The following is a 25,205-nucleotide window of genomic DNA, read 5'->3' as shown; positions in this document are numbered from 1 at the left end:
TTCAATTATTAGCAAACTAGCCAACAGTCCAGGTTAACAATATTTCCGATACACTCTTCTGAGTCTTGTAGTCAGATGAGCAAAGAATCTTTGCAAGCCTATGTGGTCCAATTAAACACTAGGACACTTAAAATCAATCATCAAAGCTAGAGTACTTCAAGTTGTTTCTAAACAATCACAATATGGTGAGGTGAGGTGAAATGGGGTTTAACGTCGCGTCCAAGATTATTGTATTTATATAGCGACATGCATGCACGTGTGTGTGTGTGTGGTTGCTTGTACTAGTCCGGACTGATGCCGATTTATAGTGCTAGCTCACTGAGATACCATGCCGCAGTTTAACATGAATACCCCTCTCAGACACAGTGTACTGACTCCGAGCCGACCAGTCCTTGTTTTATGCCCTTGATTCCGAGCGCCAGACAGGGTAACAACAAGTACCATCTTTTAACGTCTTTTGGTATGACGGGGTTGGGGATCGAACCCCGGACCTTCCGCTCTCCGGGCGGACGCTCTACCACTAGAACACGGACAATCACAATATCATCAATAACAACAGGTATATTTGTGAATGTCAGTAGAACCAACTGGAACAGTGCACATGCTGAACTGGAGTCGGCTTCCCTCCACTTTCTCATCCAAAGTTCTCGACTCACACCAAGAGAATCTTTGTCAAAGACTTACTCTTTTAAAATGCGAACAATGGCACTCCTCGATGGTCCAGCCAAGGAATCATAAATTAGCACACATGCTCTGAAAAACATCAAAACAGAATCAGACACTTGTAGCACTGTTGTTTGGGCTCTGACGGTCGATCAGGTCGGGATAAAATGGACTCGGGTCATTCATGTTTTTTTGCAGTGTAACCCTCGTCACACATTCATAGTCCACTTAATGACACTTCTATACTTAAAGGCTACTAAATGGTAAATACAATACATAGCTATTTTACATCTAAAAACCTTCATTTCAATGGGGCATTTACAAGCACTGGTATCGTTCCATTCAATCAAGTGACAGAAAGAGTTGAGTAGTTCGTTACCAAAGCTCAGTGACTGTGCTGCTGAAAGCATTACTTCCCGGGAAAGCAAGTTTTATTTAGGTCTGTTTGGAAAATATTATTGTTTATTTGTTAGTTGTTAATATGCACCAAAAAACCTTGGTAAGTATCACAATTAAATGCTACCTAGACTGTGTATCAATGTATCAATGCATCAATGTGTGACTGTTAGTTGTATTGAATTGTAAAAGATCATTATGTAAGTGTTTACAGCATTGTTTCACTAGGTATCGCCCTTCCAATACACATCAATGAAACGTCACATTATGATGGATGATGCAAAGACATACAAGACAAAACATCGCAATGTGGCATGTTACCATTGAAATTGGGTACTCAAGTCCAGACTTTGTACTTGTGTCTATATTTATTCTACCTGTCAAGAGTTCTACTGTTGCCAGACAAGTCGACATGATAGTTTGCTTGTTGTTTAACGCCTCACTCAGCAATATTCCAGCAATACGCTGTCAGTCTGTAAATAATCGTGTCTGGACCAGACAATCCAGTGATTGACATCACGAGCATCGATCCACGCAATTGGAGTACGATGACATGCATCAACCAAAGTCAGCAAGCCTGACCACCTGATCCCGTTAGTCGCCTGTCAACATGATTGAGAAAACCATGCTATGACAAAATAAGCCCGACATACATCCTCGATTATCCAGTATTATATCTCCATATTATTATAATGAAAACTATACTCTTGACTCATTTGCATCTTAGCTTAGCTTAATTTTGAGGCCAGTTGAATGGCAACACTAGAAACAGAAGTCTAATCATGTTACATTTTTCTTTCATGATTTAATGAGTATGATTTTACGCCGCTTTTAGATATATATCAGCAATATCACGGCAGGGGACACCAGAAATGGGCTTCACACATTGTACAAACATCGGGAATCGAACCCGGGTCTTCGGCATGACAAGCAAATGCTTTAACCACTAGGCCACCCCACCACCCTCTTTCATGATTTAAATGATATCACAAGTACTCATCTTTTGTGTGTCCTTCATAAAAATAACTGGAGCGTATTGTAGCATATTGGCTTTGCTCCCTCATCTGGTAAAATGTCACTTATCACAGTCTTGTTATTTGTTTTAATACACAGAGTGCTTGCGCAGATGAGACCAAGATTTTGAACGTAGATCTATTCTGAACTCCTGTTTAGATCAGCATTTTGATTGGTTGTTCGTTTCAAGCACAAGAGGGAGTGACATTCACTGCTTGGTGATAGGAGGATGCAGGTGGGGACGTCACTTCAAAAAGAAAGCTATGGTGCCAAATGGGACCAGGGTATTGATTATTATAGAATGATAACACAAGACACTAGATAATTGAGGTTGTACCTCCTAAGCATGGTTAGAGACGTAAATTATTCAGACTTTAAAATTTGGCCATATTTTGCCATGTTTTCACAACTAAAGAATTATTTTCATCCATTGTTTATTGTAACCATGGTTACTTACTGTTTGACTCCAAGGCTGTACTCTTTAGTTTCATCTCCATTGTTCAAGACTTCACTCGGATCTAATGGAGTCCCCCGGATCTCCTTCAACAGAACAACATGCCCCTTGAATCTGTGTGTGACTCAAGCTATCTGTATCAAATACTTGCTGAGGAGGCCTTTCACTAACAAACAAATCCTGAGGAAGCGGCCCATAACATTTGTTTGACTGTTGTTTAACTCCACACTCAGCAATATTCCAGCCACAGGAAACAGCCTGTAAACAAATCTGGACCAGACAAACCAGTGATTGTTGTTGTGATGAACAATCCATGCCATCAAGGTGGAATGGCATGCAGTCAACCAAGTCTGCAAACTCGACCACATGATCCATTAAGTTGCCTCATACAACAAGCAGAGGTTGAATAGGACCTAACTCTGTTTGGGACATCATTAACTATTCATCAATCAACCAGGACCATGTTTTGGCCACCATTAACTCAGCTCTACCTTGTTGGGGCAACTAACATTCAAGAAGCACTAACTTGTTTGGGCCACCAGTTACATTCATGAAGCATTACCTTGTTTGGGCCACCACAATCATTCATGAAGCACTATCTTGTTTGGGCCACCAGTAACATTCATGAAGCATTACCTTGTTTGGGCTGGTGTTGACAGTGGTTTGGCTGTCATCTGCATCCATGCTTGTTTCCTCTTTCTGTTCCCCCTCCTCAGTCTCCTCCCCCTCCTCCTGCAACACATAGTCAGTCTCATTCTCTGAATCAAAGAAGAATTGTTTAATGCTGCAGTCAGCAATACATTGCGGTCCTCTCACATGACCCACCTTACATTGAGGTCCACTCACATGACCCATCTTACATTGAGGTCCTCTCACAAGACTCACCTTACATTTAGGTCCTCTCACATGACCCATCTTACATTGAGGTCCTCTCACAAGACTCACCTTACATTTAGGTCCTCTCACATGACCCATCTTACATTGAGGTCCTCTCACAAGACTCACCTTACATTTAGGTCCTCTCACATGACCAACCTTACATTGAGGTCCTCTCACATGACCCACCTTACATTGAGGTCCACTCACATGACCCATCTTACATTGAGGTCCTCTCACAAGACTCACCTTACATTGAGGTCCACTCACATGACCCATCTTACATTGAGGCCCTCTCACAAGACACACCTTACATTTAGGTCCTCTCACGTGATCAACCTTATATTGAGGTCCTCTCACAAGACTAACCTTACATTGAGGCCCTCTCACATGACCTACCTTACATTGAGGCCCTCTCACATGACACACCTTACATTGAGGCCCTCTCACAAGACCCACCTTACATTGAGGCCCTCTCACAAGACCCACCTTACATTGAGGTCCTCTCACAAGACCCATCTTACATTGAGGTCCTCTCACAAGACCCATCTTACATTGAGGTCCTCTCACAAGACCCACCTTACATTGAGGTCCTCTCACAAGACCCACCTTACATTGAGGTCCTCTCACAAGACTCACCTTACTGTGTTCCTCTGACGTCTCTTCAGTGCTGGGACTTGGAGTCTCCGGCTCCGGGGTGCGGGGAATGTATGGAATATGTTCCTCCTCATTCATGTTGGGGAAGCAGATGATTGCAAGGAACCAATGAGAACTGAAACAAACACGCATGAAACATAGGAGAATGTTTCTGACCTGAGTATCTTCACTAAGAAGATGATGACATCACTAATAACAATGTTAAGGGCAGAAATTCAAATACACATTCACCAAACATATTGTTATGCTATTTCCCTTCAATTCATCATTATTTTCAGGTAAATGGTATATGTTAACCAGATATTTATCCTATTGCTTTAAGAGCAACCATGATCACATGTGTATCTTTAACAACCCTGCTGAATAGGAACAGCTGCACATACTGTTCGTTTATTGGCACGATGATGAAGTCCTTGTCGAACAGATCAACATGGCGAGTCCAGGTCTTCACTCGGGTGTGGCGCCGGATCATGGCCCTGTTCAAAACACAACCAGATTTCTGTCAGATACCAGGAAGTGGAACACAATATTTCCTCTGTTATGGTTGTTTGTTTACTATTTACACATAGCAATATTCCAGCTGTATGACATGATCTTGTAAATACTCAAGTCCGGCAAAAACACCTCGGTGACTGATATTATAGTGCAAGCACATCATGCCGCAGTTTAACATGGCCATCCCACTCAGACACAGTGTACTGTGTAATAGCTGGGTCTAAAAGTAAATGGACGTTAAGAAGAGCCCAGGCTCTAAACATGCTAACTAGAGGAACTATGGTATTTATGACACCAATTCAAAAAGTACATTTCACATTTTCTGAAGACCCATGCAAGACAGTAGCATTTAGCTCACACACAGGTACACTGTCTGCTTACTGGGTGGCAGCAGGAGACTACACAGAACCCTAATCCAACAGTGCTATCACAACATCATACTTCATCCCTTAACTCATGAAGATTGGGGTTAGAATTGGTCTTCAGCAACCCATGCTTGTCGAAAGAGGCGACTAACAGGATCGGGTTGTCAGACTCGCAGTTTTGGTTGCTGCATGTTATCGTATCCCAACTGCGTAGGTCATTGCTCATGATGTCAATCACTGGTCCAGATTGATTATTTACAGAATGCTGTCATATAGCTGGAAAACTGCTGAGTGCACAGTACAAACAAACAAAAACCACTTGCTCTGCTTATTGCTGGGCCAGAAAGTCACAAGGTCAGGTATGTAGTTAATAAACCAAGGGTCATAATCAGATGAACTCTTTACTGGCAGATCCTAGAACATCTAAGGGACACAACTCTGCATGCCCTGAGGAACAGGATTTATTCTACCCAGGAATTTCTAGTCTTACCAATCATTCTACACTTGCTACTTTACTTGCATGAAGGTGCAAGCAGATACTTACTTAAACAGTACATTGTTTCTGAATAGTAACAAAATTATTTGAAGCGTGAACTTGGTGAACATGGTGAACATGGTGTACATGGTGATAAGGTGAACTCACGGCAACTTGGCTACATCTTCCGGCATACTGTTGCGGGCCTGTTTCTGGGTGAGTCTCTTGTAGAAGAAGGAGCTGAAAATGTGAGTCCGGCTTCGGTCTTCTTCACTCAGCTTCTCAATGAATAAATACCTGAAACGTAATACAACCCGCTATACAGTAAGGCTGAATGTATCGATGCACCAGTGTTATATTAAACATCTTACATGATACATTAAATGTCTGCATCGATATGTATCTTCTTTTTTCCATGATCTGCACATCAGACTAATTGACAATTTAGCTTCATCATCTTCATTATGTCATTTTCAATCACATTTAGAACTTGTGTTTTCTAATGATAGCACAAACATTTGGCAAAAAAACTCGTAAAACAAAATTTTCACTGGAGCCCCTTGGGATAATATTAAGCTTTACAGCTATTTTGCTCGTATGTTTCACCTACTTGAGATAGAAGTCTATGATGACATCATTGAGGAACTCTCCCTCGTTGAGACAGTAGAGGTCTTCATTGGTGATCGTGATTCCACCTTTAGTTGGTGGCGGGGGATAGGTCAACAACCTGGAGGTAACAGCAACAACGTTACACTTGCTATACAGTCGACTACTGCTGGTAGGTCAGTGACATGAGATAACAGCAACAACGTTACACTTGCTATACAGTCGACTACTGCTGGTGGGTCAGTGACATGGAGGTACCAGCAACAACGTTACACTTGCTACACAATCAACTACTGCTGGTAGGTCAGTGACATGAGGTAACAGCAACAATTTTACACAAGCAACTACTGCTAGTAGGTCAGTGACATGGAGGTACCAACAACAATGTTACACAATCGACTACTGCTGGTTGGTCAGTGACATGGAGGTAACAGCAACAATGTTACACTTGCTACACAATCAACTACTGCTGGTTGGTCAGTGACATGGAGGTACCAGCAACAATGCTACACTTGCTACACAATCAACTACTGCTGGTTGGTCAGTGACATGGAGGTAACAGCAACAATGTTACACTTGCTACACAATCGACTACTGCTGGTAGGTCAGTGACATGGAGGTACCAGCAACAATTTTACACTTGTTACACAATCAACTACTGCTGGTAGGTCAGTGACATGGAGGTACCAGCAACAATGTTACACTTGCTACACAATCGACTACTGCTGGTGGGCCAGTGACATGGAGGTACCAGCAACAATGTTACACAATCAACTACTGCTGGTGGGCCAGTGACATGGAGGTACCAGCAACAATGTTACACAATCGACTACTGCTGGTGGGCCAGTGACATGGAGGTAACAGCAACAATGTTACACAATCAACTACTGCTGGTGGGCCAGTGACATGGAGGTACCAGCAACAATGTTACACAATCAACTACTGCTGGTGGGCCAGTGACATGGAGGTACCAGCAACAATGTTACACTTGCTACACAATCGACTACTGCTGGTGGGCCAGTGACATGGAGGTACCAGCAACAATGTTACACAATCAACTACTGCTGGTGGGCCAGTGACATGGAGGTACCAGCAACAATGTTACACAATCGACTACTGCTGGTGGGCCAGTGACATGGAGGTAACAGCAACAATGTTACACAATCAACTACTGCTGGTGGGCCAGTGACATGGAGGTAACAGCAACAATGTTACACAATCGACTACTGCTGGTGGGCCAGTGACATGGAGGTAACAGCAACAATGTTACACAATCAACTACTGCTGGTTGGTCAGTGACATGGTAACAGCAGCATTGTTTCACCTGTTACATGAACAAATACTGTTGGTGTTCAACAACAGACTGTCGTAACATCATTGTCTTACATGATGATAAGCCAATGTATGGCCAAATCAATGCACAGAAGTGTTTTTCCAAAATAATATTAACAATTATATAAGAAAATAAAGATTTCCTCTTGGTCAAGCATATTATAAAAGCAAAAAAAATAAGTGAACATGAAAAACAAGAATCAATTGTGCTATCACGTCTACGTCCAGTAGGAAAAATATATATGAAGCTATTGACCAAAACGATAGCCCACATTGTCATGGTAGTACTCACTTTTCAATTGGCCCACTAAATCCAATCTTTGGTGGTGGTGAAGGTGACCTTGACCCTGCAGAGTTCTCCTTGTCCTCCTGTTTGGAGGATTCTCCCCCCGAGATGGAGGCCATGGATTTCTCCTTCAAAGATGATATGGCTTTATCACAGAGTTTAGAGATCTTATCATTCTTCTTGGGGGTCGTTTCTACCAGAAGCATGTTGGCTTCATCACTCGTGAGGTCTGTGAGGAGGGAGACCTTGCTGGCCGTCATGCGCTGGTAGTGCTGAAACAACATGCGAATGTCCTGTCTCTCGCACTCCTCGATCTTGTTGATGATGATCACAATGTACTTCTGAGTTACATCTGTGGAAAGAGTGCATCAAAACAGACAGAGTGAGCAAATATTTTGTTAAGCCAAACTCAAGCGAAGCAATATGAGGCAAGGTGAAGCTTTCCCCATATAACCAGCTGTTGTGTTGATCACACACTGATCATACAGTCATCATTTACGTCAACTCATGTGACACTCATGCGACCCTGCTCTGGAATTCCAGGGGGCAAAAATGAATGTTGGAGCAATCTCTGCGGACCCCAGTTCCTAAAAGGCAGGCTCGATTTACGGAACTTGATTTAACTTGCGCCAGGTGCATGATGACATGAACACCCAGTTGCACCAGGCAAAACCAGCATGAACCTGGTCCCATGACTTTGTCAAAGGTGAAACATAGGCTAGTCTGTTGCCAGTGTCACATAAATTAATGACACATTGTTGTAAACCGTAATAGGAACATGTCATGCCGACAGGATGACGATGTCCAGCCAAAGAAGGTGACAAATTACACATAACACAGGGATTAGTGACAGCATGTGTTACTGGTGACCAACTCTACACCTGAATTCCCTCGGGGACAAGCATGTGTTACTGGTGACCAACTCTACACCTGAATTCCCTCGGGGACAAGCATGTGTTACTGGTGACCAACTCTACACCTGAATTCCCCCGGGGACAAGCATGTGTTACTGGTGACCAAGCAGTAAAAGCATGGACAGTTTGTCTACACAACAGAAATGAACCAACCCTTGCTGTCAGGAAAGTAGCCCTTCTGATGTGGCTCCTCCATGCTCAGTTCCTGCCGCAGCCTCTCGCCGCACTCCTCGTAGGTGTGGAGGAACATGAGCGGCTGAGACTGCTTGAGGATCGCCCTACAGGACTGTATTTCATCTGCATTCACCTCGAACTGGAACTCCGTCTCACGGTCATCACCTACAGAAGTCAAGGTCTCATCAACTCCTCAACAAACACATCTCTCCTAAGGACTTTTAAATCAAATAATGTACTGTGGCTAGAGTGAGTGTGTGTTAGAAATGGCGGATCCTTAAGATCCTACCCCTTTGATCATAATCTACGGACCCCAATAGCTTAGATTTTAAACACTATCTGACATTATCACTGCAAGGACACGTTGAGTTTGATTCTGAATTTCAAACACTGTCATAGATCGATCAAGATTAGCATGGGTTTCCAGTTTAGTTGCCTCCTACATCTAGCAATGGGGTGCTGGTCCTCACAGAGCCTGTTACAGTAACATCTCCTTATCAGGTACTGGGGACCTTTTCTGACACAGTGAGTGAATTAGTGAGTTGGGTTTAACGCCGCTTTTAACAGTATTCCAGTTATATCACTGCATGTCAGCTTCATGTGGGAGGAAAGCCGGAAGTGATGCAGGTCTCAGACGTTTACCACTTCGGTGAAACCCACGAGCACGGGTATAGTGCTGACAAACCTGGAAACATAATTGAGGCGAACCGGGATTCAAACCCACAATCATAGGTTTCTGGCGTGCCTAAGAGACGCAACTCTGCACCGCCAATCGCGGCGCCTTAGACGCCTGGGCCACACGTGGCCCCTATTCTGATACAGTATCCACATATGTAGACACAAGCATGGGGTACTGGGGACCTATTCTCTCCTGTATCGCCATATGTAGACACAAGCATGGGGTACTGGGGACCTATTCTGTCCTATATCCCCATATGTAGACACAAGCAGGGGGAACTGGGGGGCCTATTCTGTCCTATATCCCCATATGTAGAGACAAGCACGGGGCACTGGGGACCTATTCTCTCCTGTATCCCCATATGTAGAGAAAAGCACAGGGCACTGGGGACCTATTCTCTCCTGTATCCCCATATGTAGAGACAAGCATGGGGTACTGGGGACCTATTCTGTCCTATATCCCCATATGTAGAGACAAGCACGGGGCACTGGGGACCTATTCTGTCCTATATCCCCATATGTAGACACAAGCATGGGGCACTGGGGACCTATTCTGTCCTGTATCCCCATATGTAGAGACAAGCACGGGGCACTGGGGACCTATTCTCTCCTGTATCCCCATATGTAGAGACAAGCATGGGGTACTGGGGACCTATTCTCTCCTGTATCCCCATATGTAGAGACAAGCATGGGGTACTGGGGACCTATTCTCTCCTGTATCCCCATATGTAGAGACAAGCACAGGGCACTGGGGACCTATTCTGTCCTGTATCCCCATATGTAGACACAAGCATGGGTTACTGGGGACCTATTCTGTCCTGTATCCCCATATGTAGACACAAGCATGGGGTACTGGGGACCTATTCTGTCCTGTATCCCCATATGTAGACACAAGCATGGGGTACTGGGGACCTATTCTGTCCTTTATCCCCATATGTAGAGACAAGCATGGGGTACTGGGGACCTATTCTGTCCTGTATCCCCATATGTAGACACAAGCATGGGGTACTGGGGACCTATTCTGTCCTGTATCCTCATATGTAGACACAAGCATGGGGTACTGGGGACCTATTCTGTCCTATATCCCCCAAATGTTGACACAAGCATGGGGTACTGGGGACCTCTGAAAACCTAAGAAGGGCATGTGGTACTGGGCACATGTTTCTGCCCTGGACTCCTTATGTTGAGGCAAGGATAGGTCCTGTTTTGCCCTAGAATCTCCACCTTGGGCTAAGCATGGACACCGATAATCCCCTTGTGAGGATGGAATGCTGGAGGTGTGCTACTCACAGATGACATGGAACTGGAACCCATCCTTGGTGATGGTCACATGCTCCAGGGGCGTGGACTTCATGCAGCCGATGCGGACACTCCTCACGTTCAGCTCCACCGAGATGTCCCGCTTCATCTTCCCCCCAGGTGTGGGCTGCGGCATCAGCTCCGTCTGTCGGACCTTGGGCTTCCTGCCCCGCTTTTTGCCAGGACATTTGCCCGTCTGCAATGTAATTAGCAGATGTTTCAGACACAAGCATGATAAAAAACATGCATCCAAACTGGTTGGTTTGTTAGTTTGCTGTTTAGCACTGCACTCAGCAATATTCCAGCTATATGACGGCAATATGTAAACAATCAAGTCTGGACCAGACATCTGGTGATTGACATTATGAGCATTAATCTACGCAACTGAGATAAGATGACATGTGATTACCAAGACACTAAGCCTGACTACACAATCCATTTCCTCGTCTCATGCAACAAGCATGGAATATTGGTGACCAATTCTACCCCGGAAAACCCACTGGATGCTGGCCGAGTCAGTTTTTCTAATGTTAGTGTCCTTATATGTTATCACTATTGGACTGGTAACCATGGAAAATATTTAATTTAATTTGCTTTCCCTGAACATCTGTCATGCACATCAACAGCTAAACCAAAGGGCAATAATAATATGAATAAAGAGGCTACACAAATTTCAATGACAACACTGGTGACATACAGAGTCCTCCATCTTCTCTCGCCGAGTGAGTGCTGGTCTGGCTGCAGAGTATTTGAAGGGGCTGGAGCAGGGGCTGGTGCTGGGGCTGCCGTTCCTACTGTTCTGCTGGGGGGTGGTGCCTGGGGTGTACGGGGGTGTCATCATTGCGCCATGGGGCACAGACTTGCCTGCAGCTATCATGGCTCTGGCAGAGGGATCTTCCTCGTCGGATGATGATATGGTCACTGTTTCTGGAACAGAGTGTATGTTGCATTAGACGTTTACCACTTACCACTTTGATGAAAACCACAAGCCCGGGTATAAAAACTCAGGGCGACATACTATCAAACAGCTCGACATGGTTGAAACATGGATACAATAGACAATGAAAAAGGGAGCGAGTAATTTGGTTTTAACTCTGCTTTGAACAGTATTCCAGAAATATCATGGTGTAATCTCATTAAAATCCGATCTTAGTGCTTGCAACCGCTAAACAACAATCTGAGGACATCCAATTACCGGTCACGTCATAACGACATATCATCCGACCAGAGTGTCGCTTACCAGGTCATGGAAGTGAGTTGGCATATGTTTTCTAATCATGCAACCTCAGAAAGATTAAAGTGGTATTATGAACGACAGTTACGGGTTGTATGACAGCATTGTATACATCTCGCTACAAAGGGATACACATTTCAAGCGGAAGAGACTTTTGATAGCCTGTGAAAGTACTACCATACTATCTGAGTCATCTATTAGACATTCCAGAATTTTCTTTTGTTCAGTTTTTGAATTTTGAATCAAGAACTTTGCCACAATATTTTTCATTTTTCAAAGCATAATCTAGAGTAGAAGCTGCCACTTTGAAACTAGTGCCATACAGCTCAAGAAAGCTTCTTTCTGATTGGCTAATGTCTACTTTTTGTTTGTCATTTCTTTGGTCAGTCAAAGTTTGCAAATGGTCATTCTGGTGTGACCTGTAATAGGATGATCTCAGATCTTTGTCTAGTGGTAGAGATTGATCACGGCGTGTCAGCTTAGAGTGGGAGGAAAGCCAGAAGTGATGCAGGTCTCAGACCTTTACAAACAATGATAAAGATTCAAATTATTGTCAGAACTATAGCATGTATAGTACAACTTATTTCATCAAGTTAATAATCAATGACCTATAATGTCATGCAATGATATGCCTATTTCTGCGGGTTCCAGAAAGTCAGTCTCCTTGTTACAAAGCTACTGTAAAGTAGAGGACTGCAAGAGGTATAACACTGCATGGATACAAAGTCTCTAACATGTGTAGTGTAACTGTGGAGGAGTTGGTCTATACCACGATAAACAGTATTACAGACATATCCTGATTTGTCAAATTAACGTGGAAGAAATGTCCAAAGAACTGAAACAAGTGATTCTTGCTATGCTGACTTACCATCTCATAATCTGAGCAAATCAGAGACTCAGAACTACAACTAGCAAATCCTGCACTGCTAAGGGACACAACTCAGCACATGCAGCTAAAGGCTACTTCAAGCCATAGACAAAATTCCTACCTGGCTCATGCACTCTAGACATCCGCTGAGTTCGGGGCGTTGGCCTGACATACTGTCTCGGACTACTGTACGTGTTGTTCACTCCCTGCACATTAAAGTCCACCGGGGACGTACATTTCGGAGTGTTTGACGCGTGCAAGGGGTGTTTTTTAACATATGGTTTGCTTTGTTCATTGAGTCGTGCACCGTAGAAGGATTTCTTGTCTATAGACTTGCCCCCATCTTGGTGCTTCTTCATGATCTTCACATCTACGGGCAGTTTCCGGTGGCACCGCTCACACTGCTCTATGTCCCCGCTGGTGTAGCCACAGAACTTGCACACCGCAAACCCATCCGCCTAGGAAAAAAGTAATCCCACAAATGATAAGCTTCCCGAAGCAAGGGAGTTAACTGACTCTAAAAGTCCAGTTTCCACCCTTGCCGAACCACCCTAGGCTGCAATAATGGAGATAGATGACAAATAAAAGATAACCAACCTATACACAAATACAGCGAGACCGGGCTTTTCCAGAAATTTATCTTACAGATAATTACAGTGGGAACAGAACTTTGGTTGAGTAAACCAAATTGTTCTCCTGATAAATCAGGGCACAACATCAACACAGAGTGGTCAGTGGCTGATTTAACCTTTACCAATGAAAGATAGAATGCAAGCATCGCCTTTCTCCAACTTGTTGCGTGACATTTTGCTTCTGTGGCATATTTTATGTGAATTTATCATCAGAACCAAGTGATGAAGCTGAGAATGTGTGTGGCTAGTGCTTAATACTGTGAGCAATAACAGCCTGCCTCACCCCTGACTGCTTCTTTGGCTTTGGTGGGTCCAGGGGCCGCATCATCAGACTGTCATCATTCATGGAATTGATGTCTGTCTTTGGCAGATCTGGGTAGCAAACAGACATATACTGACGGGAGAAAGTTTTGCAACACCTGTTTTGAACCAGACTAAAATGCTCCAAGTGTCTGTAAATCTCTCTTCCTCTACAACATGTACAAACCCATAACCATTTCAGTCTGTGCCACACACTTTCAAGTCTGCAAGCTTGAAAATGGCTCTTAAAATCATTTTCAGTAGACTTTGTTACTATGTGAACTATTATTATCTGAGGTTACTGGACCAAACCGAATTTTACTAGATTCAGGCGTGGGACTAGTTGCTCAAGTTGCAGACTGCCATAAGAAGGTCTGGACAAATCCCTGGTTTTCATCTCCAATACTCCTGTGAGTGGGCTTAGTTTAACGGCACCTAGAGCAGCGTCAGAGTTGTATCACGGCATGTCAGCTTCATTTGAGAGTAAGTCTGAACCGATGCAGGTCTCAGACATATACTGCTTTGGTGAAACCAAAGGACATGGGTAAACTGCTGACAAACCTAGAAACAATCAGGGCAAACCGGGAATCAACCCAAACTCCAATGTTTCTGGAGTGCCCAACATGCCCAAGGAACACAACTCTGCATAGCGAATTGGGTGGGTAAAACAGGGTTTAACATCACGTTCAAGATTATTGCACTTAAATATCAAGTTTAGTGAATTGGAAGCCTCAGACAACAGGACCCCTTTCCCTCCTCAAGAACATGAAAACCCTTCCCATCACCAGTAATTATTAATTGATTACTGATTGGTGATCCATGTGACAATGTCTGTAGCACGATCAGTGACTTGTCCAAAATACTGCTGACATTTTGGACAAAGGTCATGACATATTTTACTTAAATGGTATTGGCAGACCAAAAACAACTGTAATGATTGTACTAAACTCGTAATGGTTGGCATCTGTGTGTGACCATGATGATACTGACCGCCATGTTTGACCAGTGGTGTGTCCTGAGGCTCTCCTGCCATATCTGTTTTGCCGTGACTGTTCGGGCTCAACTGCATCTCAGGGTGGAGGGGAGGGCTGCTCAGGGAAACAGACGGGAATGAATCATGTGTACATGCTGTGTGATATAAACTCATTAGTGAGTGAGTGAGTGAGTGAGTGAGTGAGTGAGTGAGTGAGTGAGTGAGAGAGTTTACCGCCGCTTTTAACAGTATTCCAGTTATATCGCGGCATGTCAGCTTAATGTGGGAGGAAAGCCCGAAGTGATGCAGGTCTCAGATGTTTACCACTGCGATGAAACCCATGAGCACAGGTATGGTGCTGACAAACCTAGAAACATAATCAGGGTGAACTGGGATTCGAACCCACAACCATAGGTTTCTGGCGTGCCCAGAGGATGCAACTCTGCACAGCAAATCGCAGTGCCTTAGACAACTGGGCCACCGTGGCCCCATAAACACATTAACTCATCCAACTTTCAAGTACTAAGAATGCTAAGTAACTAATATGACCAACTGATAAATTGCTTTAAAGGTTCTTTGTAATTCCGTTTTATAGGATCATACATTGAGTTGCCCAGATCTGAAAACACTCACTTGCATAAGAACTGTAACAGTAATCCTCAAAATCACAGCCTTGTTTTCCACTAAAGCATTAGTATCTGCTTTAGGCATTTTTAAGACAAACAGGGACAATTACACTTATCAGTTCACATGTACACACAAATAAAGCAGGCTACTTTCTCACACAAATGTCGTCAAAGACATAGTATGAAAACCAATTGTTTTCATCCATATTGTGATTAATATCCCACACCATCGGGGTACAATGACACACAATCAGCCAAGTCAACAAGTCTCACACCATCGAGGGACAATGACACACAATCAGCCAAGTCAACAAGTCCCACACCATCGGGGTACAATGACACACAATCAGCCAAGTCAACAAGTCTCACACCATCGGGTACAATGACACACAATCAGCCAAGTCAACAAGCCTCACACCATCGGGTACAATGACACACAATCAGCCAAGTCAACAAGCCTCACACCATCGGGTACAATGACACACAATCAGCAAAGTCAACAAGCCTCGCACTATCGGGGTACAATGACACACAATCAGCCAAGTCAACAAGTCTCACACCATCGGGGTACAATGACACACAATCAGCCAAGTCAACAAGCCTCACACCATCGGGTACAATGACACACAATCAGCCAAGTCAACAAGTCTCACACCATCGGGGTACAATGACACACAATCAGCCAAGTCAACAAGCCTCACACCATCGGGTACAATGACACACAATCAGCCAAGTCAACAAGCCTCGCACTATCGGGGTACAATGACACACAATCAGCAAAGTCAACAAGCCGCACACCATCGGGTACAATGACACACAATCAGCCAAGTCAACAAGCCTCACACCATCGGGTACAATGACACACAAACAGCCAAGTCAACAAGCCTCGCACTATCGGGGTACAATGACACACAATCAGCAAAGTCAACAAGCCGCACACCATCGGGTACAATGACACACAATCAGCCAAGTCAACAAGCCGCACACCATCGGGTACAATGACACACAATCAGCCAAGTCAACAAGCCTCGCACTATCGGGGTACAATGACACACAATCAGCCAAGTCAACAAGCCGCACACCATCGGGGTACAATGACACACAATCAGCCAAGTCAACAAGCCTCACACCATCGGGGTACAATGACACACAATCAGCCAAGTCAACAAGCCTCACACCATCGGGGTACAATGACACACAATCAGCAAAGTCAACAAGCCTCACACCATCGGGGTACAATGACACACAATCAGCAAAGTCAACAAGTCTCACACCATCGGGGTACAATGACACACAATCAGCAAAGTCAACAAGTCTCACACCATCGGGGTACAATGACACACAATCAGCAAAGTCAACAAGCCTCACACCATCGGGGTACAATGACACACAATCAGCAAAGTCAACAAGTCTCACACCATCGGGGTACAATGACACACAATCAGCAAAGTCAACAAGTCTCACACCATCGGGGTACAATGACACACAATCAGCAAAGTCAACAAGCCTCACACCATCGGGGTACAATGACACACAATCAGCAAAGTCAACAAGCCGCACACCATCGGGGTACAATGACACACAATCAGCCAAGTCAACAAGCCTCACACCATCGGGGTACAATGACACACAATCAGCCAAGTCAACAAGCCGCACACCATCGGGTACAATGACACACAATCAGCCAAGTCAACAAGCCTCACACCATCGGGGTACAATGACACACAATCAGCAAAGTCAACAAGCCTCACACCATCGGGGTACAATGACACACAATCAGCCAAGTCAACAAGCCGCACACCATCGGGTACAATGACACACAATCAGCCAAGTCAACAAGCCTCACACCATCGGGTACAATGACACACAATCAGCCAAGTCAACAAGCCTCACACCATCGGGTACAATGACACACAATCAGCCAAGTCAACAAGCCTCACACCATCGGGTACAATGACACACAATCAGCCAAGTCAACAAGCCTCACACCATCGGGGTACAATGACACACAATCAGCCATCGAGGGACAATGACACACAATCAGCCATCAAGGGACAACGACCATGCTGACTTCGCAAACACAGTGTGGACACAGGGTTAACACTTTCCCCAGCTACGCATGCTGGTCGTAAGAGGCCATGGATCAGGTGGTCAGACTCGGTGACTTGGTTGAATGGAACATTGCTTGGCATTAAACAGCAAAAAAAAGTTACCGTGCAAGCTGGGATGTATCCAGACTAGTGTGGCGCCAGATCCTTCCATTTGGCAGGATGTTCTGGGCGTTGTTCTGGGAGCACTTCTCTGCCAGCATGCCTGCGTTGGCCATGTTGCCATGCATGGAGCTGCAAACAGTAGGGGTAAAACGATACAGCAAGGTCACGATATGATACGGATCATGATACAGAGGTCATGATACGATGTGTATCGCTATACGCATATTTACGTCAAATTGCAAAAAAAAATCAAGTATCGTATAATTTCATGAAAACTCACAACAGTGCACCAATGTATTGTTTCACACTATTGTTTCCACAGATGAGTGCAACATTAATCTAACATTACAGGTAACCAGTAACATTTCACACATTATGAAAAATAAAACATGGAAAAACACCATGGAAAACACAATCAGATTTCAATGAGATTCAGAGTACTGTCTCAAGAACGTGGGAGAAAACTCTGAATGCCCCTTGAGATGGATGTCATGTACTGAATGCAAGTCATGATAGAAAACACAAAGAGGATGCTAAAGCAGTTCAGACCTATCAGTGTTCAAATTTCCGGGGGTCCTTAGGCAGCATTGCGCTTATGGTATTTAAATCCAGGGGCCCCCTGAATCCTTAACTTTTAACATTAGGGTTATGACAAGGATGCCTTGTCATTCATGGATTATTTTGAACATAGGTAAACATTATACTTCAGATGTAAAATGAATGTCTAACTTCTTTCAGTAAGGTAGTTCTGACTTTCTTACACAGGTCATTCATGCCTTCAACATGTTCAACCTAGACATTACAGACACATAGTCACTTGCAAACAAATCTTACCGTCCTTTCATCACATTCATGGAGTTGGCATCAGCAGCAGACATGTGCAGCCCTGTAGCGTTGCCCTTGAGAGGTCGTCCCTGCATCTGACCTTGACCTCTTCCCCTACTCTGACCCCGACCACGCCCCCTAGCTGTGTTCCCTCTACCCCCACCAATAATGTTGCCACCACTGGCATTTAACTTGTCCTGAAAGTTAACTGGAAAAAAAAGAAAAAGAAATCACTGTGATGACTAAAAACAGCTTGCCACCTGAAATTGTATCACATCAAAGCTTGTTTGTTTGTTGTTTAACATCCAACTCAGCAGTACTCCAGCAGAGTGACAGTTGGGACCAGGTAATCAAGTAATTGCTATTACGAGAAACAATCCATGCTATCAACCCTGACAACCATTAATGTCTAAACATGTCTAAACACACTAATTCAACCATAAGCAAATGATTACTGATTCTGCCAACCTATATAGTGCTAATCATGCTTCAAAAACGATAAGTTAAAAGAAGAACAACATCATGTTAAAAAGGACCTTAGGATACAATAGGATAAACAACCTGCTGAAAGGCACCTGAGGATACAATAGGATAAACAATGCGCTGAAAGGCACCTGAGGATACAATAGGATAAACAATGCGCTGAAAGGCACCTGAGGATACAATAGGATAAACAACCTGCAGAAAAGCACCTGAGGATACAATAAGATAAACAACCTGCTGAAAGGCACCTTAGGATACAATAGGATAATCAATCTGCTGAAAAGCACCTGAGGATACAATAGGATAAACAACCTGCTGAAAAGCACCTTAGGATACAATAGGATAAACAACCTGCTGAAAGGCACCTGAGGATACAATAAGATAAACAACCTGCTGAAAGGCACCTTAGGATACAATAGGATAATCAACCTGCTGAAAGGCACCTGAGGATACAATAGGATAAACAACCTGCTGAAAGGCACCTTAGGATACAATAGGATAAACAACCTGCTGAAAGGCACCTGAGGATACAATAGGATAAACAACCTGCTGAAAGGCACCTTAGGATACAATAGGCTAAACAACCTGCTGAAAGGCACCTTAGGAAACAATAGGATAAACAACCTGCTGAAAGGCACCTGAGGATACAATAGGATAAACAACCTGCTGAAAGGCACCTGAGGATACAATAGGATAATCAACCTGCTGAAAGGCACCTAGGATACAATAGGATAAACAATGCGCTGAAAAGCACCTAAGGATACAATAGGATAAACAATGCTCTGAAAAGCAGCTTGAGATACATTATTTGGGATACAGGATTTTCCACAAAGAAGGCTGTATTAAGAAATGAAAGTATTGCCTTACCAAAAACCAATGTCATCATCTCACATTTAATAATGAACAAAAACAGAAAAAAACACCATTAACATTAACTGCAAACATTGAAACATTGATGCTCATTTTCTAAAATAATTACCTGATTCCTTCAATGGTTCCAGACCATTTGCTGTATATTTAGCAAGGAAACCTCCAGTTCCATTGGACTTTTTGACAAGGTAAACATATCCTTTCTGAAAATTCTGTCCCCTGACAGATAAAGTTTGTTGCGTATCGTCTGAGAATGTCTGTTGTCCATCCGAGTCCTCAATTTGATGGGCTATGTTCACCCCCCCCTGTGCCGGGTTCATCATGCCCTGATGCAGCAGAGATGCACTGGACAGGTCCTGCTGTTGATGTGTCGTCTTTATTTGTTGCTGTGAATTGTTCAACATCTGATGCTGTGGATTCATTGAATTGAATATCTGCGATGCGTTCATGCCTTGTTGATGCTGTGTGGTGTTCAACAACTGATGCTGTGACGTGTTCATAATATGCTGCTGTGGGGATGCACCGGACATATCCTGCTGTTGATGCGTGCTCATCAAGTTCGGAGAATGTTGTTGTCCAAAACTCTGACTTACATCGCACTGATCAAAATTTGAGGGAGCGGACACATTGTAACGGACATCTTGAGGTGACTGCTGGGGGTAGGGACTACCCCTGTATACCTGATTAGGAGTCCCAATCACAGGGCTAGATCTAGCATCTTCACTAGACATCGTCAGTGCCACCTCACCCACATTCTCACTGAAATGAGGGGAGGCAGATTCATATTCTCTTATCATAGACATTCCTGGACTCTGAACTGTGTTTTTGGAATATTTTGTCTTTGGTGGAGTTGCTATCCGGTTCATAAAGCCTTCTGAAGAAGCTTGACTAGATGAGCTGTACAATTCTGGACTCAAAGACGATGTTTGGTCAGAGATTTTTGAGGGGGTAAAACTGCTGAAGCTTGACGGAACAGGGGAACCCGAAAAGCTGTTCTCGCTGGAGGCGTACTGATGCTGGGAAAACTGATTGTGCTGATACTGTGTGGTAGAAGTCTGCTGCTGGACATGTCCTGTCGGGGAGAGCTGGATTGACGTCTGCTGCAAATGCTGAGCAGTAAGTGGCGTCTGCTGAATGTGCTGAGCAGGTGATTGTTGTATTGACGTCTGATCACGCTGAACAGTCGTCTGCTGAACCTGCTGGACATGCTGAACGGGGGATTGCTGGAGTGAAGATGTCTGAAAGGCATGTTGAATGGAAGTTGATGGAGCAGAATACTGGACATTCGAACTCGTTGTAGTGTGGAGAAAGTTCCCTGCCTGTTCCTGTGGTGATGGGATGTAGTCCATGGGGGTCTCAGCTTGGTAGGCAGCTGGCTGGGCAGGGCTGGGGCTAAAGTCAGAGGGCAAGAGATACTGATTGCTTGAGGAGCTGGGGATGGAGAAGATGTCATCCCCTAACTGAATCTGGATGGTATTTTCAGTAGTTCGAAGTTGTTCCATCAAGTTCACTGCCTGATTCTGACTTGTCTGATCAACTAGCATCACTTCTCTGAAGAAAAGAAAGGGACATCAGAATAGTGAAATGCTGAAACTAACTCATACTTAGTAAATACATATTACAAGTTAGATTTTGCCATTAGTCTGAAACCAGAAAGTCCCAAATGAGGTTGGTGGTGGTGGTGGTAGTGGTGGTGATGGTGGTTGTGTGGTTTATCATTGTTTATTGCCATATGTTATCGACTATTTACTATAAGTTATTCTTGGTTAATTTCAATCCCTGTAATCATGGTAGTACTATCAACAACAGAAAATGTATATATGTTCTGATTTATGGTCAATCATCAACCAATCATCAAACCAATAAACAATCCAGACATGGGTTTGAACAGTATACCAAATTCACGCAATGATATGTATTACATCATAGCCATACAGTGCTTCAGCTAGAACTTCACAAATAGGTTGAAACAAAGGATAACAAAATCAAGGGGAATGGATGACGCAGTCCTGAGGTACCACAATATGCTGTTGCCTTCCCTAGCCGTGCCAGTATCCTATGACTGTAGGCCCTAAGCCCTGATAATAAATCTTGGTTTGTCAGCACCATACCCATGCGTGTGGGTTTCACCAAAGTAGTAAACTTCTAAGACCTGCATCACTTCAGGTATTCCTCCCAGACACACAGCTTCATAATTACAATATGTTTAAAACAGCATTAAGCACATCAACACACACACACGATAACATAATCCCTTTGAAGTTTGGTAGTACTACTAAAAATAGTGATTTTCTTTGTCTGCTGGTACTTTGGGATAATATAATGATGTAGGCTTCAGATACGTACTCTGACCCCTCAGTAGCTTCTGTCTTGATATCTTCCATGGGCTGCGGTAGCAGACCCTCGAGTCTCTGGGACTCCCCCCAGCTCCCACTGCTAGCCCCTGAGCTGGGGCTTGTCATTCTACTGATGGAGGGCTGGGACTGGTAGCTGACAAACTGATTAGCACTGGTCCATCCTCGGTCCGGGGATAATTCCTGCTCTTCCAAAGCTAAATTAAAGAATAGGCAAAGCATAAACCTTAACAGATGGTAGATTTGCCCCTGTCTATCCTACATAAGGAAATAATTCCTGCTCATCCAAAATTATAATGAAGAATATGTATAGCATTGTAGATAGTGAGTGAGTGAGTTGGGGTTTAACACCACCTTTAACAGTATTCCAGTTATATCCCTGTGCGTCAGCTTAATGTGGGAGGAACGCCGGAAGTGATGCAGGCCTCAGATGTTTACCACTTCGGTAGCATTGTAGATAAACAAGAAGCTAATGCAGGGTAGTAGATAAACGATCTTTAGAGTTCAGCACCACAATTTTCTCCGAATGAGATGCAAACCAAAGACTTTACTCATGATATATTAACTTTCCACAGGGTTCCAAACTGAGCCTCATGATGTTACACCAACCTGATATTGCTTGCGCATGTGTGCTCAACCAAGTCAGCGAGCCTGACAACCCGATCCCATTAGTCACCTCTTAAGACAAGGAATGTCTGCAGATACGGAGGCTGATATCTTAAATGAACTGTCTTCCAGATGAGGTGTAGTTTGTAGGGTTAAGCAAATGTTTTGTGAATGAAATTTAAGACAACGTGATATGTTCACACTCAGCCAAAGACAATGGCTGGCTGCTAACATTTTGCTGGGGGAACAAAATAAAAACTTTATGCAAAGATGATTTCCACAGACAGAAATCTGGAGAAAAGATAGGTCATTTTGTGACGGAATGAATCACTTTTGGATTGTTTGGGTCTTGTTCTTCAATAAACAAATGGAAGGTTACCATGGTCAATATGTCAACATTTGTCAAGAAGTATGCCCTTGCAGACTGACTTGGACACTAATGTAAGAATGTGTTCACTGACACTAGTGTACTATTATTTTATGGCCATGTGGACTTCATAGTGTCTTGTCATGACTGAGTGCAACCTTTGCAGAATTGGTTTTGTCTGGCTAACAGATATTATGCTAAAAATATTTTCCAAGGTTTATTCTCATGTTAACTTTTGCAGTTCCAATAATGCTAATTTGCAATTATAAAATCTTACTTCGCTATGAAATGCCACGTTTTAACACTGCATAACACAGTTCTATTAGTAAACACGGTGAAAATTATCATGAAAATGGCAAATGTGCCGCCATGTATATGACACATTTTCCTTTTCTTTTCGAAAATATTGATGAAATACATTTACAAATGCAATCAATTCTATCATTAAGCACTTACCTGTTAAAAGAGACATTGCAGTATATTCATCCTGAATAAGCTAGAAGGAAAAAGACGAATTACAAATGTAAATATTTCACAGGCTAAGAATCATTTCTCGCCACCATAACACGACTCGTTTCTGGAATGTCGCTACATTCATTCCATGGTATTGTGAGTATACATCTATAGTTTTATATTGTAAAGGGCATCATTGCGGAATACTGGTGCTACCTGTTGTGTTCATTTTGTTATAAACGTATAAAAATAAGTATTTTACGACATATTAAAAAGCCATCCAAAAGTTCCCGCCAAATATGAATAGGCTCGATGCGCACTGATTGCCCAATGAGATTGTGCAGCGCGTTGACTTGCGACTCCGTTCCCTCAATACATTTACAATATAATATGTAGTTTCATAACTTTATTTGATGTTATTTATTTTTTATTACCCCGGTCCATTTCTTACGCAGGTATAAACAGTTGCATTAAAATAATTATTTGATATGTAAATAATGATTTTCACACTGTGCAACTATGCATTTATTATCGGTCTGTATGGGTTTTTTTCGAACAGTTTTCCTATTTTGGCAATGCTTGTATGCATGGGGGGTGGGGGTGGTCTCAAGATTACATAGAATGGGACCTTATACCGGATCACTTATACAAATCGAAACGTACAAATGTTGAAGGGTTAATTACTTATGTCTTTAGGTTGGCTGGTCATTTCGTCTGTTTGATTTAAGGGGCGTGGGGTAGTTTAGTGGTTAAAGCGTTCGCTCGTCACGCCGAAGACCCGGGTCCAATTCCCTACATGGGTACAATGTGTGAAGCCCATTTGTGGTGTCCCCCCGCCTTGATATTGCTGGAATATTGCTAAAAGCGGCGTAAAACTATACTCACACTGACTGCATGTTTAAATGGTGGCTGACGTAAACTGGAAGTGGGTTACAGTTTCCTGATTGGTGTTAGCAGAGGCTAGCCATTCCTGGGAATCTAAACTGAGCTAGGGTCAAAAGAACCTCTACCTCTCAGTTGATCTTATCATATGTTTGATTTTCAATGGAAAATACCTTAAGTTAGCGATATTATATCCCCAAATGAACTAACTGTACTAGCGCTCATTGAGCACTCAAAGAATACTTCTACGTGGTTAATATTGAATATCAAAAAATGCACAATACACATCTCATCTTTGAAAATCAATAAATTTGCTGTTTTTCGGCACAAATTTACATTTCAAACATGGTAGGGGTCACGTGGTTGCAAATTAATTTCTTAACCCAGCTTTCGTTGAACCAATGTATTTTTACGCAAAATTACACAGTCACAGATTACTTTTTATAGATCAGAGACCTGCATTGATCGACTCTGATTATTCTGGCGATGCTTCTTTCACGTGATGCCAATGCGAGCAAGAAGAAATATTGGCGAAGTAATTGGGAAACACGGATGAAGAACAGGAGGACAAACTTTGTCATGGCTTTTTCGTGGTTTATATATTGTGACTTGAGCCGGAAGTTTGTTACATTCTTACTGACTGGTTTTCGTGTTGAGCTGCGCGCTCCCCACGTGTTATGTTGTATATATGTACATGATATGTCATGGCCACTACTGCCGATTATTGTTCTCAAACATTCTGGAAGGATCCAATTTATGTCAATTTAATTAGTAGCCTACACCAGTAAGGGAACGTCATTAAGCCAATACGGTGGGTGTGCTGTGGGTGGGTGTC

The 25,205-nt window shown here is 43.3% G+C and overlaps 1 protein-coding gene across 2 annotated transcripts in view; it reads right to left on the bottom strand.

Moving 5' to 3' along the window:
* LOC139474100 (uncharacterized) overlaps nt 1–23,579 on the bottom strand; it is a 29,394-nt gene extending 5,815 nt beyond the window's left edge. The window contains exons 1-19 of one of the 2 annotated variants that reach the window (XM_071256968.1): nt 23,492–23,579; nt 22,055–22,259; nt 19,818–21,259; nt 18,365–18,563; nt 17,531–17,659; nt 14,709–14,806; nt 13,702–13,790; nt 12,908–13,244; nt 11,382–11,611; nt 10,676–10,880; nt 8,687–8,872; nt 7,626–7,971; nt 6,006–6,122; nt 5,564–5,692; nt 4,444–4,536; nt 4,043–4,175; nt 3,164–3,259; nt 2,531–2,613; nt 685–753 (exon numbers count right to left, since the gene is read on the bottom strand). In XM_071256968.1, coding sequence (XP_071113069.1) covers nt 685–753; nt 2,531–2,613; nt 3,164–3,259; nt 4,043–4,175; nt 4,444–4,536; nt 5,564–5,692; nt 6,006–6,122; nt 7,626–7,971; nt 8,687–8,872; nt 10,676–10,880; nt 11,382–11,611; nt 12,908–13,244; nt 13,702–13,790; nt 14,709–14,806; nt 17,531–17,659; nt 18,365–18,563; nt 19,818–21,259; nt 22,055–22,259; nt 23,492–23,507 — 4,202 coding nt within the window. In that variant the 5' untranslated portion in view covers nt 23,508–23,579. The remainder of the gene's footprint in view (nt 1–684; nt 754–2,530; nt 2,614–3,163; nt 3,260–4,042; nt 4,176–4,443; nt 4,537–5,563; nt 5,693–6,005; nt 6,123–7,625; nt 7,972–8,686; nt 8,873–10,675; nt 10,881–11,381; nt 11,612–12,907; nt 13,245–13,701; nt 13,791–14,708; nt 14,807–17,530; nt 17,660–18,364; nt 18,564–19,817; nt 21,260–22,054; nt 22,260–23,491) is intronic. The other variant, XM_071256969.1, reaches the window with a different exon arrangement.
* Nucleotides 23,580–25,205: the final 1,626 nt, after the last annotated feature.

The sequence above is a fragment of the Haliotis cracherodii genome, unplaced genomic scaffold, assembly GCF_022045235.1.
Source record: "Haliotis cracherodii isolate W230 unplaced genomic scaffold, xgHalCrac1.p SCAF_3, whole genome shotgun sequence".
Taxonomy (NCBI): domain Eukaryota; kingdom Metazoa; phylum Mollusca; class Gastropoda; order Lepetellida; family Haliotidae; genus Haliotis; species Haliotis cracherodii.
This window is presented reverse-complemented; position numbering and strand designations above follow the sequence as displayed.